Raw genomic sequence first — 14739 nt, forward strand, 5'->3', positions numbered from 1 at the left:
GAAAGTGTGGGGATTTCTTTGGAACATGTACCCAGGTTTAAAATTTCTGAGTCACGACAAATGCTTACACTTAATTGGACTACACATCATTAGATCCTCCCCAGAATGGCTGCTTCCATCTCAGAGTAGGAGCCAGGTTTTGTAGGGCTTGCTACTCTTAGAATTTTGGGATTCTTGTCAAGAAGAACGTAAAATTACAAATTCAAAATTAGGTCCAAAAGTGAATATGTATTGAGAATGAACTAAGAAATTACAATAGGTTGCTGGGACCTTTTAAGATCGTTAGCTTTACTAACGTTTCCTGATTGCAACCTTGTTTGCCCTCCTTAGCTAGAACAATCTAGAATTCTCGGCACTCACAAGAGTCCAAGCAAGCGAGGGGCCCTGAAACTTCATGAGCTTCATCGTCACTCTGCCTCTGATCCTCACCCCACCAGCAGTCTGTGAAGGTTCCTCTTTTCTCATTTCCCTGACACTTTTTGGCATTATTCAGCTTTCTAACGTTTGCAGTCTATATCCAGCCCACTGCCTGATTTTGTATGGCCCATGAGCTAAGATTGGTTTTTACATTTTCGAATGGTTGAAGAAAATGAAAAGAATAATATTTAGTGACGTGTAAAAATTATATGAAATTTCAGTGTCTATAAACAAAGTTGGATTGGAACACAGCCCCACCCATTTGCTCACACGCTGGGGTCGCTTTTGTGCTACGAAGGCAGAGCTGAGTATTGCAACAGAGACTGAGCAGCCCGCAAACCCTAAAACAGTTACTATGTGGGCCTTAACAGAACAGGTATGATGACCCCGGGTCTAGAGGGTTCATTTTTCTTGGGGCCAACGGTCTTATTCCATATCAGAAAGGAGATAGTCCTCCTGTTGGTGTGCCCCGGTTTCTGCCCATTTTGATATGATAGATCTTTCCATTATTGTGCTAAAAAGCATTTGGCTCTTTTCTGATCTATCTGCCAGCCTTATGTATCCGTAAGCCATTACTCTACCTCCTTCCACTCCCAGACTCAGGGCCTTACTACAGAAATGCTTTGTTATTGCTCATGTGCCCGTGGGTAAATGCACTTCGGCGGGATTGCTCTGCTTGGGGCTGGAGTAGCAGGGGCGGCTTTATTTCTCACCGCAAATCTCTGGGTCGGCCGGGGTGGCCCTGCCCCGTGCGTCTCTCATTGTCTTTGGACCACGGGGGCGTGCTCTTCTCCTGGGGATGGCAGAGGCACAACAAGGCAAGTGAAAACATTCATCACCTCTTAGAGCCTAGGCTCAAGACTGGCACCTTGTCACTTCTGCCCATGCGTCATTGGCTGAAGCAAGTCACATAGCCAAGACAAAAGTGAGGGAGAGCAAAGTGCATTCCCCCTGGGGTGAGACCTTACAAATGTGTGAGTTCAAGTGGGAGTAAAATTGGGGTCGATAACGCAATCTACCATATATTATAGTAAACACCACAATGGGAGCAAATTGGCCTTTCCTTTGGCACCTAGGAAGATGCTACTTGTTCTTCTCAAACATGCACTGTTAAAAGAAAGGTCTGTCGCCTCCCTGCTCATTGCACTCCACAAATGCTGACAAGTGAGTTTCCGGTGGTGATGGCCATGGGGCCATTAGGTGTTTCCCTCTGCTTCTGCCCTTCCCTTACTAATGAACCGCCAACGTCGTAGGGTGTCCTCATTGCTGGAGGGAACCCAAGGAACACAGAAGTAGCCCTCCTTTTCTGTCTCATTGCTCTCTCTCTTTTCTTTTACCAGACATGAATTAATAGTAAAAACATTTTCCCCCTTCTTGGCTCCCCAGTTGTATTATAAACTTCCTCAAAGGTAAGGCTATGTCTTCTCTTTGTTAATGTCTCTTCCCCCCCATCCCGGCCTCCTCTGGAAGTTGCAGACAAGGTGGTGTATTCAGTGGCCAATCCACCAGTGTGGTTGACTACTTGCCCATCTGTCCAATCTTCAATGACTGTTCCCTTTCTGGTTCACTGATCATGAGTCCGCCATGCTCCTCGGGGCAATAAATACCAGTCTGGACTGCCCAGAATGGAGCCCTCTTCCTGTCTTGCCAGCCCAGAAGCCTCCAAGCCTCCTAATCTCCCCCTGAGCCCCCAGCGTCCATGAAGCTCATTCTCGTGGTTTTGACTATTACCCTGCTCCTGGTCCAGGTCACCCAAGGTAAACAGGATCTCTCCTAAGGGGCAGTGGGTCATGTTCAGGGAATTCTAGGGTCTCTGACAGCCTGGGCTAGGAGAATGGCAGGCTCCACAGAGGCCTTTGGATGATCTCTGTAGCCAAGGGAAAATTTGATTTGTCTGGTTCCAACTGATCTTGCCAGCGCCATTACTTGACACTCTGATCTCTGGCTCGCTCTGGAAAAGTGGAACATGATGATCTGGGCAGAGGGTATGTGCAAGAGAGAGATTTGGATGTGGAAGACAGTAAAAATAGGTACTTTTCCAAAAACAGTGGGGGGGAGGATTTGAATTTTGATCTATTGTTGCCTCCATGAAAATGGTTCCTGAATTTCTGATTTAGGATTCTTTTTTAAAAGATTTTATTTATTTATCAGAGAGAGAGAGAAGGAAAGCACAAGCAGGGAGAGCAGCAGGCTGAGGGAGAGGGAGAAGCAGGCTCCCCGCTGAGCAGGGAGCCCAATGCAGGACTTGATCCCAGAACTCTGGGATCATGACCTGAGCTGAAGGCAGATGCTTCACCGACTGAGCCACCCAGGTGCCCCTCTGAGGATTCCGATTCCATTCTCAGGCAACCTCAGTTTATCCGGGCTACTTTAGCTTGTAGGTTCTGCAGAGCAGCTGTTCCTAATTATCTTGGCTGGTTAAGACCAGCAAAACGGCCTAGGATGTTGTGGAGAAGGGAGTATGACATTCTTGGGAATTTTACCGATGCCCTAGAAGATGTCCAGATGGATTTATTTCAGATTCCTGTCCCGTTTCATTGATATGGTCAGAGAGGGTACTGAGGGCAAAGGGGAAAGGGAGCTGATACGGGACACCTGGTTACACTATACTATGGGGGAGACGAAACCATGGAGAGAGGGGGACTGCCTGTCTCCCCCAAAGGAGCTGGCCAGGGAGGGGAAGCTGCCCAATAATAGGTCCCAGGCCACGGAGTGGGGAGGACTTTGGGATTGTGACTGAGGACACAAATGGGAGAAGAAAGGATAATGGCCCATCATCTCTCCTAAATCTGGAGGATGCCTTGTAAGGGCTTCTTCCCCATATATGTCCTGTTTCCCTCACTACTGGCTTCTCTGCTGGACTTTGACCGCCCCCTTCCCCCAGCCCTCTGCTTTATTTCAAGACTGACCCTGCCCTCTCCTTTTTTTTTTTTTGTTCTCTCCTTCCCTTTTGATTGCAGCCATGTATTGCTGGGGCAAGTTGGGAAGGTGCAAAACAACGTGTGAACAGAATGAAGTATTCCATATATTATGCACAGATGAAGCTAAGTGTTGTGTAAATCCCAAGAATGTACCTGTCAAAACTTGATCCTTGGGGTGCCTGGGTGGCTCAGTTGGTTAAGCGACTGCCTTCGGCTCAGGTCATGATCCTGGAGTCCCGGGATCGAGTCCTGCATCGGGCTCCCTGCTCAGCAGGGCGTCTGCTTCTCCCTCTGACCCTCCCCCCTCTCATGCTCTCTCTCTCTATCTCATTCTCTCTCTCAAATAAATAAATAAAATCTTAAAAAAAAAAAAAAAAAACCAAAACTTGATCCTTAAGTGCACCTGGAAGCCTGGGGTAAGCTGTATAGTCTGACCCCTCTAGCCCAACGTTGAGTCCAACATCATTAGAACCCACAGTTTTATTAAATCATTCTTGGCTGTACCATTTGCGTCTGGCAGTTTGGCCTCATTATACTTACAAATCAATAACAAAGGAAAGTGTGTGTGCGGATTACGGAGAACGGCATGGACCAGTAGGTTGTAATAGTCTGTTTTGCACATCGCTCCTAGCCTGCTGGCCCATAGCTCGTCCCAGATGATATAAATGAAGAATGTTCGTTCCATCCATTTGATTCTTGTTTTCTAGACCAGCACTGCCAATAGAACTTTCTGCAGTGATGGAATGTCCCGTCTCTGTGTTGTCCAATATGGTAACTACCAGCTGCAGGTGGTTATTGAGCCTTCGAAATGTGGCTAGTGAATAAGTGCATGGAGTGACCTGTTGCATCCTTGTTTGTAATGCAAAAGCAAAAGCCAAAAGCATTCTAAATGTCCATCAGTAGGAAAATGAAGTATCCATGCTAATGACGACTATGTCTCACCTAAAAAAGATGATGTAAACATACCTAACTCCGCAAGACATACTGTGGGGTGAAAAAAGAAAGACATCCCCTGAAATGAAAAACAAAACATCAGTTTTCTGAAGGTGTGTATATATGTATAAAGTCAGCAGGGGGCAACAATGCAGATGCAGATCATTTGTTTTTTAAATCATTCCATAAATACATATTATGTGATTTTTATTAATATCTTTTCCCCTGAAAAGACATTAAGCTCCATGAGGACAGAAAAGAAAAAGAAAAAGAAACGTGGCTAGTGTAACTGGGGAACTGAGTATTTAATTTAATTTAATGTAATCTATACTTATGTTTAGATAGCCAAGTGTGGGTAGTGGTTATCATATTAGACACTGTAGCTTTAGGCTCTTGAGATACAGGCTGCTTCTTTTTCTCTACTTTCACTCCAAAAGGCTGCAACCCTCCTTGGATAAGACCTGCAAATCTACCCTGTTAGGGACTCCAGGATCGTGTCTCATCATTTTCTTCAACCTGCAGAGAGAGCTGGTATCAGGCCCCATGTGGGTTCCTGCTCCATCTCTCTCCTTCCCTCCCAGTTGGGGCCACATGATATTGAATTGTGGGCTAGTCTTTTTCCAGGACTGATCCTGAACTGAGACAATGGGCATCTTCCCATCACCTACTCACTCTCCAGTCCCTTCATATGAGAACACTAAAACTGGCCTTCGCCGTATGGCTTGCCTCCGTCATCCCCAGCACACCCCTCTGCTGTAACTTCCAGCCTCAGTGTCTAAGTCTTAATGAAAGTGTCAAAGGAAGAACACTGGATTCAGAATCAGAAGGTCTGGGTTCAAATCCTTGACCACATATCCGCCGCATGATGCTAGGCAAGCCATTTAACCTTCTCTGTTTTATCTTCTCATCTCTAAAGTGAGGATTCATCCCACCAGAGGCACAAGGCTGTTGTAAGATTAAATGAAATAACAGGTAGGAAATGTGCAGCACAGAGGCTAGCGCACATTTGATTCCCGTTAAGACTCCGGAGGCCCTCCTCTTCCCTTCTCGTATCAGGTCCGCCATCATGGCCCCTTGAGTCTTCCTTGGCGATGCCTTTGTACAAACCCTACTATTACGCTCTGCTCTCTTGGCTCAGTCCCTCCTTGGTGTCTTTCCTCTTCTTTCTCACACCTGATAATTTCCCCCCCCAGGTTACTTGAGCAGGCATAGAGAGTGAAAAGATCATCTTCTTTCTGCCCAGTTATTGGAAGGAGAGCCAGGACTTTGTATTCTAAATCCTGGCCTTCCTTTGCCACTGGGGAACTGAAAAAAAAATGTGTGTGTGAGAGAGAGAGAGAGAACGAGTTTCAGGGGCTGCCCTGAAGACAACCCTCCCCCCTCCATCTTTGTTAGAGAGACCCAGGCACAAGGAATGCAGTTAGACAGGATTGTCTCAGGAGGCGTGGGATGGAGATTTTAGCTTCCAGTTCAGGAGAGGAGTGGCCTGGCGTTTGGAGGTGTTGAATCTCCACACAACAGGGAGAAGAGATGGGGGTTTGGTTCCCAGGCTGTTTGATAAAGCGCCCCGAGGTGCTAAGTCCTTGGATGGGACTGCCGGGGTGGAGACAGCCACTGTGATGGCTGTGGTCCTGGGAGACACAGCACAGGCCTCCATGGTTGGGCCTGTGGTCAGCGGGGAGGGCCCTGGTGAGCAACAATTCTCCAATGCCCAGAGCTGCCCGATGAATGGCTGGTGGAATTCATCAGCAGTAGCCTGAGCATGAAGAGCAAGAGAACTGAAGATCGTCATCATGAAGTAAGGAGCAGGTTCCTCCTCATTTCCCAGAATCATGGGGTCCTAGTAGGATCAAGAGGAGGAAGGCAGAAGACCCCAACAGTCACTGACATTGGGCATCTCCCCAACTTTGTAAGTGGCATCTTGGAGCTGAATTTAAAATGCACATAAATAAATAAAGCATTGGCTGAGGCTTGAGCGTGGTGGCGCCTTCATGACTGGTGTGTGGCTATTAACGTGTTAACGACTCTCAGAAGCAACACTCTCATCAGCACCGTGTCATGGCACATTGCTTGAAGCAGGACGCAGTCGGGGACATACTGGTGTAGCAGCATCTCCAGCTGCCAGCCCCTCTATCATAGCCTCGCCACACTTGCATGCAAACTTGGCCTCATATTGCCTCTCTCAAGCCAAAGCCCCTCATCTGGATACTTTTCCTGCCTCACTGGGAAGGCGAGGAGAAGACGTGAGTACGTGCAAGTCAAAGAAGTCTGTAGAAGGCTGTGATTTTATGGTGCTTGTTTCTTCCACCTTCTTGTCATATATTTTTTAAAGATTTTATTTATTTATTTGAGAGACAAAGAGCAGAAGCAGGGGGAGGGGCAGAAGGAGGGGAGAGGGACCAGCAGAGTCCCCACTGAGCTGGGAGCCTGACTCGGGGCTCGATCCCAGGACTCCGAGATCATGACCTGAGCTGAAGTCAGATACTTAACAGACTGAGCCATCCAGGGGGTCCCCCTTCTTGTCATATTATTAACCTCACAGGTTAGAGGGAGGGGTCGCTGAGATAGAGTAAAAGTACGTGGCCTGTGTGGGACCTGCTGGGAACTCGATCACTAGCACTTGCCTCCCCCTCTGCACCATGGGATTCAGGCTGCAGGGCATGGGCAGCCTTTCAGGAGCTGAAAAATGCAACTGTGCAGATTTCAGGGGGTGGGGGGTGCAGGTCTTAGAGAACTGGCCAGGCCGGGCTGTACCGTGTGGGAGGCATTACCAAGGCTGAAGCTACGGTCTGTTCTGGTCCTGGCAGGATCCAGGAGATACCACACAGTTCCCAGGGGCCAAGTTGGCTCTCTGACCAAGCTCTGCCTCTTTCCCTATCTCCTGGTCTCTTCTCCCATGGTGGCTTCTCCCACACTGGCCACGTTGGCAACCCGTGCCCCCTGCTGCCCACTGCCCTTAGCCTTGGCCCGGTCTCCTGGCTTAACAGAAAATCACCAGGCAACCGTCATGCTCCGGAGTCAGAGCACGTAGGGGCTCGAGGGGGACCGTGGGGCTGAACTGGACAGAACTCTAGGCCCTGGCACTTGATGGTCTGAGAACAAATACACATGTGCACATGTACTCAAGAACATACAAACACACACCCACCCGATTACAAGTCTACACACGAATGACATGCAAGTATAAATATACTCACACATAAATATTCAAGTACTCACATATACAAAGTACCCACAAATAACCCGGGCACACAAAATATACATAAAATGCACAAAATGTGAGCATACACAGCTATGCACTAATTTACACATACACACAAGTACATATAAATACAATGTAAGGCAAATATAATCTCAGATACCCAACTAGAGATGCGCTATAGCAATTAACCCATCTTTTTCTGTTTCTCCTTATCTCAGTCAAGGCTGTTTCTCTGAATCATCCCAGTGCTTCCTGGCAATCTCTGTCTACAAGGAATCATAAAGGGGCTTATGAAATATTGCAAAGAACTGTCACAAGGCGGGGCCTGGAATCCCCGGAAAGAACTTCTGGTCTGTTACAATAATAAAGCAGATCTTTCTACTGCAGTCAGGAAGTGTCAGGTGTGTTATGTCTTCACTAAATACTTTCTGTGGATTCGCTCATTTGGTCCTCCTTAATAACCCTACGAAGTCAGTACTATTATTACCCCCATTGTACAGCCAAAGAAGCAGGTTCAGAGTTGATAACATTTTCTAAGGTACTACAGGGAACAGACGAACTTCAGAACCCAGGCTTGCCAACATCCTGCTCTGCTGTCCGGTTCCGTGCCGAGTCCTGCAGACGCTGAATGACATCCTCAAGGACATCCAAGCAGCTCCGTTCCCAGCTCTGGACCAGATAGAACGCCTGGGATCTCCACTGCCCTTGCTGGATGTTTTCTCCTTTTACCCCCTTTCTGTTTGTGCCCTCCCGGCGACAATGCAGGCCATGTGATGATTTCTCCCTGGAGGAGAAAGAGCCTCCTTGCTAGCCTTCCCTTGCTTGCCTCTGCCTTGGCAATTATGTTCAGTCTGGACTGCCAGAGTGATCTTTCTAGGCTAAAAAAAAAAAAAAAAAATCTGACCATGCCCCCACAGTCCTCTCTAAAAGATCTTACTATTCCCCATGGCTCACAGGACGGCTTCCCCAGCCCTGAGCATGGCATTGAAGCTCCCCGCCCCCCACACGTGGTGGCTGCCTCATGTCCCTCCGGGTCTCCCCTTCTGTTTCAAACATTCACAACCACAGCTGTTTGCTGACCATTCTCCTGACTTTCCTCTGTGGAAATCGGCTTTCTGTCGTCCGTTCTTCTCCCCACCCAGGAAGCCCTGGAGCAGTTCGTGTCCTCTGACCAAGCCTCAGTTTTGTTAGATGTGAGTTGGAGGTTTATGATTGCCCCTTCTGATGGTAATAAAAAAGATAAATATGAGGATGACGATAATAATGATAATGAAAAACAACAATAATAACAATAAATAATTATTCAACACCTACTATGTGTCAGGTACTTTGCTAAGCAATTTACATAAGTTATCCATCCCATTTAATTAAATCAGAGATAGTTCTGATCTGTATTTTATCGTAGGATGCTCAGGAAATTTACCTCGCTCGGGGTCAACAGGTATCAAATGTCAGGGTCAACACTCAAATTCAAATCTGTGTGAAATCAAAACCCATGCTCCATTCCTGGTATTCTAGGATTCTAGAATTCTCTTCTCTCTTCTCCTTTCATAGTTTCTGAAGCGCTGCCAGAAGCCCAATCCTTATTCAGCTTCTTGAGATGCTGGACCGAAGGGACACAGTCCACGTGCTTTCTCTACACTCTGGAAGGACTTGGGTTACTACCCCATTAGAGCACTTCTCCCAGGTCACTTTCTCAGTGTATGTGATTTATTCAGACCATAGGTATTTATTAAGTTCCTGTGATGTACTGGGTGTGTCAGAGGTTGTTAGCTCTTCCCCAGGATCCTTCCTTCCCTTCTTCTTAGTAAGGCTACCCCTGCATTTTAGCTAGCCATGGTTGCCCAGAATAAAGAAAACCTTTCCAGCCTACCCTGCAGCTAGGTGTGGCCATCTGAATAAGTTCTGGCCAATGCGCTGAAGTGGAAGAGGTGTGTGCAGATTCTGAGTGGCGTCCCTTAAAGGGAAAGGCGTGCACTTCATTTCCCTCTTTCTCTTCTCTGGCAGGAACTGGGACAGCCCTCTTGGGTCATCAGACAAAGCTGCCTGGGCAGGATGGCAGAGTGCCAAGCTAGGGGCAATCTTGCTCCCTGCCGAATCAGGAAGCTGCTTGACTGGATTTGTCCATAAGAAAGAAATCAATGTCTATCTTTTGGAATCTTTGTTTGGGGAGAATGTCTGTTCAAACAGTTGAATTAATATCTTAATCCAGGTGATGTTATGGGTAGTGGGGTTACAAGGCGATTTTCTGACATTCTAATGGGGGAAGACACAAAGATTAACCATGTAAAATAAAGTTGAAAAGAACAGATAAATCTAAGCAGGTCATGAATCAAGTTATAATGACATGGAGTGACTGTAGGTGGGAGTACCCTCATCTAGGGTGACCAGGAAAAGCCGATCCAGGAGGTGACATTCGAGATGAGACTGAATGATAAACAGGAGCTGGCCCTGGAAGGTCTGCGGGAAGAACTTTACAGGAAGAACAAATAGCAAATGCTAAAGCCCTGAACTGGGAACTAGATTGGCAAGTTCAAGGTTCAGAAAGACATGCCCATGTATCCTTCTGTTAGAAAGTTGAGAATAAGTATTTTTTAATAGATATTCATGTATTTTTTAAAATATATATTTAAATTTATTTATGAGAGAGAGAGCATGAGTGGGGGTGGGGGGATTGGGAGGGGCAGAGGGAGAGGGAGAAGCAGACTTCTGGCTGAGCAGGGAGCCCCACTGACCTCGGGACTTGACATAGGGCTGGAACCCAGGACCCCAAGATCAAGACCTGAGCCAAAAGCAGATGCTTAACCAACTGAGCCACCCAGGTGCCCCCCAATATGTATTTGTGTATTAATTAATTAGTTCTCTTGTGGGTCTTGAGAGGTCAACGGGCTTTCATCTGACTGTCTCCTCAGCAGGAAGGAAACCCACTGTTGGCACGGGTGCTGGCCAGTTTCCCACACCTCATCTTGTGCTTGGCTACGACATCTGCTACACACTGTCCTTTGGCCTGGCTGATCTCATATAAATCGTCTCCCGCTAGAATTCACTGCCCACAACCCTGCCAATAAAAGCGAGGCTCATCCCCGCTGCAGAGAACTCTATTTCCCTCCCCTGCAGCAAGGCCACCTCCTTCTCCTGTGACCTGGCAGCCATGAAGTTTCTTTTCCTCTTTCTTGTCATCCTTCTGGCCATGGATCCAGGGCTCTCAGGTAACTTGGGTCTCTCTCAAGTGTCTGGGATCTTGGTCATGAACTTCTTGCTTTCCTCTCCCCTCCACTGCGGGCAGCACAAAACTTTTCCTCCTTTAATGGGGCTTTGGGAGGTTTCCCCAGGATCAGCTCACATCCACATCTCTCATTCTTTTTTGCCAAGGTGGTGGGATGGTAGCTCTTTGGAGCACCTGACACTTAAGGGCAGGGTGGTGTTCTGGTGGGATCTTGGGAGAAGGTGTATGGGTGATGGGGTTGGGTGCAGATTGGGAACTTGTTGGGGGCTTTGGGGCATTAAGATTAGAGGCTGAGGGTGAGCTGTGATGGGGAGAAACACTTTGGGGTTGGAGTGGTAGGGGGAAGATTAGGATGAGCTGGAGGTAAGGTGCTGGGCTCCCCTGATGGTTTGGGGCGGGTTGGGGAGTGGATGGGATTTTGGGTTGAGTGGAGGTGGTGCTGGGGGTAGACTGGAGCTTGGGCTGGAACTGAGAGTTGGTACTGAATAGTGCAGGGTGTCTGATGACTGCAGCTTAAGATTGAGGTTGGTGACTTGATTAAATTTGGGTTTGGCTTGGAGTTCAGGCTCAAGGGGCATTGAGTTGGGTGGGGCTGGGAGTTCTACTTAAGATTGGACTGGGTTCTGAGTTTGAATTGGGGGAATATGGTTAAGGAGGATTGGAGATTGGGTTGTGGCTGGACCCAGGTGAGCTTAAGTTGGGACCAGGCTATTGATTAGGAGCTGGGTCTTTTGAAATGAGGGTGAATCTCCTCCAACCCCTAATATTACAGGTAAAGTTTATTGTCCTTTCCCCATCATTCCCAAGCTCCATTAGGGGAGATCTTCATTGGCATCAACTGATCCCAAAGTTAGGAGTAGCAGGTTGGGGGATGGGAAGACAGAGGGTCGGATGCCTGAAAAAGGCTTTCCTAAAAGCCTTGGGGTTCCCAAATCTGGAACAATTGTCTCAATTCCCTCCCCTCTCAAAATCACTTCTCCCTTTCCTGGGACTGGGTTCACTGTTAGTTACTCAACCGTCTCCTTTTCCCCCTTGCCCTCTTCCTCCTCTGCCTCTTCTTGTCTCACCACTTGAGGGATACTAACATCTGCTTAATGGTTGTTCCTGTGCCCAACAGCAGAGTGTTGGATGGATGGAAAATGCCGGTTGGTGTGCAAAAATGATGAAGATAGTGTCATACGCTGCGCAAATCGTAAACGGTGCTGTGTCCCTAGTCGTTACTTAACAGTCCAGCCAATGACAGTTGAAAGAATGGAACCCTGGACCGTTCCTCACACGCCCAAACCAGTAAAACAAAAGACCAGATCCAGACCTGGCAGTAGACATTATGGATAGAAATGGCTTTGTTTCAGGTTCCTTAGCTCCCACATTCCATTAAAACTCACAAATCTGTTTCTTGTGTCTGTCAATCATGAGGAATGATGCTCCAAATGTATTGAGGGCGGGGGGTGGTGGCTGATGGCAGGATGGGGGTTAAGAGGTAGCAGAGAGACATTGCTGGGGCTTGGCCACAGCAATGGGATGATAGTTACAGTCTTGAAGACAGTTCCTCATCTACCAGCTGCAGGAAAGTCTATTGGAGTGGGTTGAGGAGCACATCCGGGGAAGCCAAGAGACTTAAAGGCACAGCTGGTACCGAGAGCGGGGGAGAACCGCTGGGTGGGAGAGTTGCTCCATCTTGGGGGTGAAAAGGCTGGGGGTGGACAGGGACCGAGTAGAGCCCAAATCCTTGGGTTTCTACGGAAGTTGGTTGAGATGCCTTTTGATGTTGGAGGCCCCACAGCCCCAAAGATCAGAAGATTTCCAAGTGCTAAAAAAACATAAAGCACATGAACTTACCCATTTATAAATGAGTTTGTTCACTCTTCACTTCTTCCTTTCTTTCATGGATTTGATCATTCCGTCACCCCAGCTCTTCCACTCACCACTGTCAGACTCTGCTTATATCCCCCTCCACGCTTCAGCTTCCCCAGCTGTGAGGTTGGAACCCTAGAATCTATCTCAGGATTGTGGGAAGCGGGAGAGGAGATAATGGAGCTCACAGTGCCCAGTACATTGTGAGCCCTATAAATGTTAGCTGTTGCTATTATTGCTCATTGATTTCTTCAAGCATTTAAGGAATATGTGTGCTGTGTGCCTTCCAGCTGTGTTAGACTCTGAGGGACATAGAAGCCTGTCTCATTTGAACTAAGAATTTAGCCTGGGAGGAGACTAACCCATGGGGAATATTCGAGAATTCTGATCAGGAATCTAGAGGACCTGGGTGTCTTCCTTGCTTTGTTATCTCAAATCCTATTCTCTGGGCCCCATTCATCCAACACGGTTGTTCACCCCTGAACTGTGTTCTCTGCAGTGAGGTCAGATACCAGGAGTGTTCTGTAAAGCATGGTGCATGACATAGAGACGGATAGAAGGGGTTCACTCTGATCCATGGAGATAATTTGTTCTCAATTCATTATTTCTGCTCTTAGACTCTGGGAAGAGAGACACCTCTTCCTCTGATCCTGGTCCTACTCTGGGCATCCTCTGATTATGTCCTTCCCCATGGGGTTAGGAGTCAATGGGGGCAAGTGGGATATATCCATTTAGAGACGGTGCCCTCCTCTCCTTCCAAGACCATGATTTGAGCAGCTGGAGCCTGGAATTCCCTGCCCAGAGAACACTTGTGCTTGCTTCCAGGGACCACGTGGGCTTTCCCCTGGAAGATGGGGCCCACTATGTGTGCACCTTAGGCAGGAGGAGTACCAAGGGACACTCCTGTTTGAGGGGCAGGGGGCCAGCTTGGATGTTCAGGCTGGAGTGTCCATGTCTTGCATGAGAGAGTCCTCACAGTGTGGGGCAGAGTTGGGGATGAGGGAGAAGAGAGCTGGGCTGTGGGCTGAGCCAGCTCCCCTCATGCCACCTTGTTCCTGCACAGAACTCTGAAGAATCCAAGCATTATAAATTCAAATCTGCTATTTCAGGTCATTATGAAGGGCTATTTCACAAAGGGCCGTGGGATAGATTTTATTTGTCCCACTTGTTAGCTTGATTCATAACTGTTAAATATGCAGACATACGGCAGATGAGCCTCCATTTGCATTCCTGCACCAGGACCCACAAACTTTGGGTTGGGCCTGGAATTTGGATCGTGCTCTGGTTCACAACCCACCTCCAAGCTCCCTGCAGAGGCAGGGGCTGCTGCAGCTGTGCTTTCCACATTCTCGACACCTGTGCGATCGGGGGAGACTCTTAGGCTGCCCAGCAGAGCTACCTGGGCCCCGAGGCCCTGGGTAAGACCATCCAAAATAGTTCCTCACTGGCTTCTCTGCCTCCAGGTTTTCTTTGCATTGGGGTCTATTATCAGAGGGATTCTTTCTAGAAGATTCATCTGACCATGTTACTCTCCTGCTTAGATGGCTTCTTTTGCTCCCTCCTGCCCAGGGTCGGGTCTGAAGGCCTTGGTGGCCCAGCTTCATCTCCCATGACTGCTGCTTACGGATCAACCCTCTCCAACCTTGCTTTTGTTCATGGTTCCCCTCTACCTCGTCCCCACCACCAGGCTCATCTCTGTGATGGACTCCTTCTCACCCTCAAAGTGCAGTTGATGTCCCTACCCAGGAAAGCCTTCCATAAGCTCTGTCTCACTATTTCTTAATAATTATAATACTAGTAGCTATAATAATAGTTCCAATTGTCACTCCTTATGTGTCAGGCACTGTGCTTGCTGTTCATGGGCCTGAAGTCATCCCATTCTTGCAACAACCCTCTGGGTTTTTTTTTTTAAAGATTTTATTTATTTGCACGCGAGACAGAGGGAGGCAGGAAGAGGGAGAAACAGGCTCCTTGCTGAGCAAGGAGCCTGATGTGGGACTCGATCCCAGGACCCTGGGATCATGACCTGAGCCAAAGGCAGACACTTCACCGACTGAGCCACCCAGGCGCCCCACAACAACCTTCTGATTATCCCTACCTTACTGATGAAGAAACTGGGACCTAGACAGGTGGTATAATTAGCCAAGGTCACACAACAGTAAGATAGAGCAGGGATTCCAACTAAG

General features: G+C 47.9%; 2 protein-coding genes across 2 annotated transcripts; both read left to right on the plus strand.

Annotated features, from left to right (window-relative positions):
• Nucleotides 1-2116: 2116 nt before the first annotated feature.
• On the plus strand, nucleotides 2117-3505 carry DEFB121 (defensin beta 121). Its single transcript, XM_036121874.2, has 2 exons — nucleotides 2117-2174; nucleotides 3378-3505. The coding sequence occupies exons 1-2, from the start codon at nucleotides 2117-2119 to the stop codon at nucleotides 3503-3505; spliced, it is 186 nt and encodes a 61-aa protein (XP_035977767.1).
• Nucleotides 3506-10624: 7119 nt separating this feature from the next.
• On the plus strand, nucleotides 10625-12678 carry LOC118554410 (beta-defensin 119-like). Its single transcript, XM_036121880.2, has 3 exons — nucleotides 10625-10682; nucleotides 11817-11986; nucleotides 12664-12678. Exons 1-3 carry the CDS (start codon nucleotides 10625-10627, stop codon nucleotides 12676-12678), a joined length of 243 nt encoding a protein of 80 aa, XP_035977773.2.
• Nucleotides 12679-14739: the final 2061 nt, after the last annotated feature.

This window comes from Halichoerus grypus, chromosome 10 (assembly GCF_964656455.1).
Source record: "Halichoerus grypus chromosome 10, mHalGry1.hap1.1, whole genome shotgun sequence".
Classification (NCBI taxonomy): Eukaryota; Metazoa; Chordata; class Mammalia; order Carnivora; family Phocidae; genus Halichoerus; species Halichoerus grypus.

Excerpts from the sequence above, each read along its gene's own strand:
- DEFB121 (XM_036121874.2), top strand. The coding sequence starts at position 2,117 with ATGAAGCTCATTCTCGTGGTTTTGACTATTACCCTGCTCCTGGTCCAG. Across the intron at positions 2,175-3,377 it reads CCTGGTCCAGGTCACCCAAG|CCATGTATTGCTGGGGCAAG; the intron begins GTAAACAGGATC and ends TTTTGATTGCAG.
- LOC118554410 (XM_036121880.2), top strand. The coding sequence starts at position 10,625 with ATGAAGTTTCTTTTCCTCTTTCTTGTCATCCTTCTGGCCATGGATCCA. Across the intron at positions 10,683-11,816 it reads CATGGATCCAGGGCTCTCAG|CAGAGTGTTGGATGGATGGA; the intron begins GTAACTTGGGTC and ends TGTGCCCAACAG.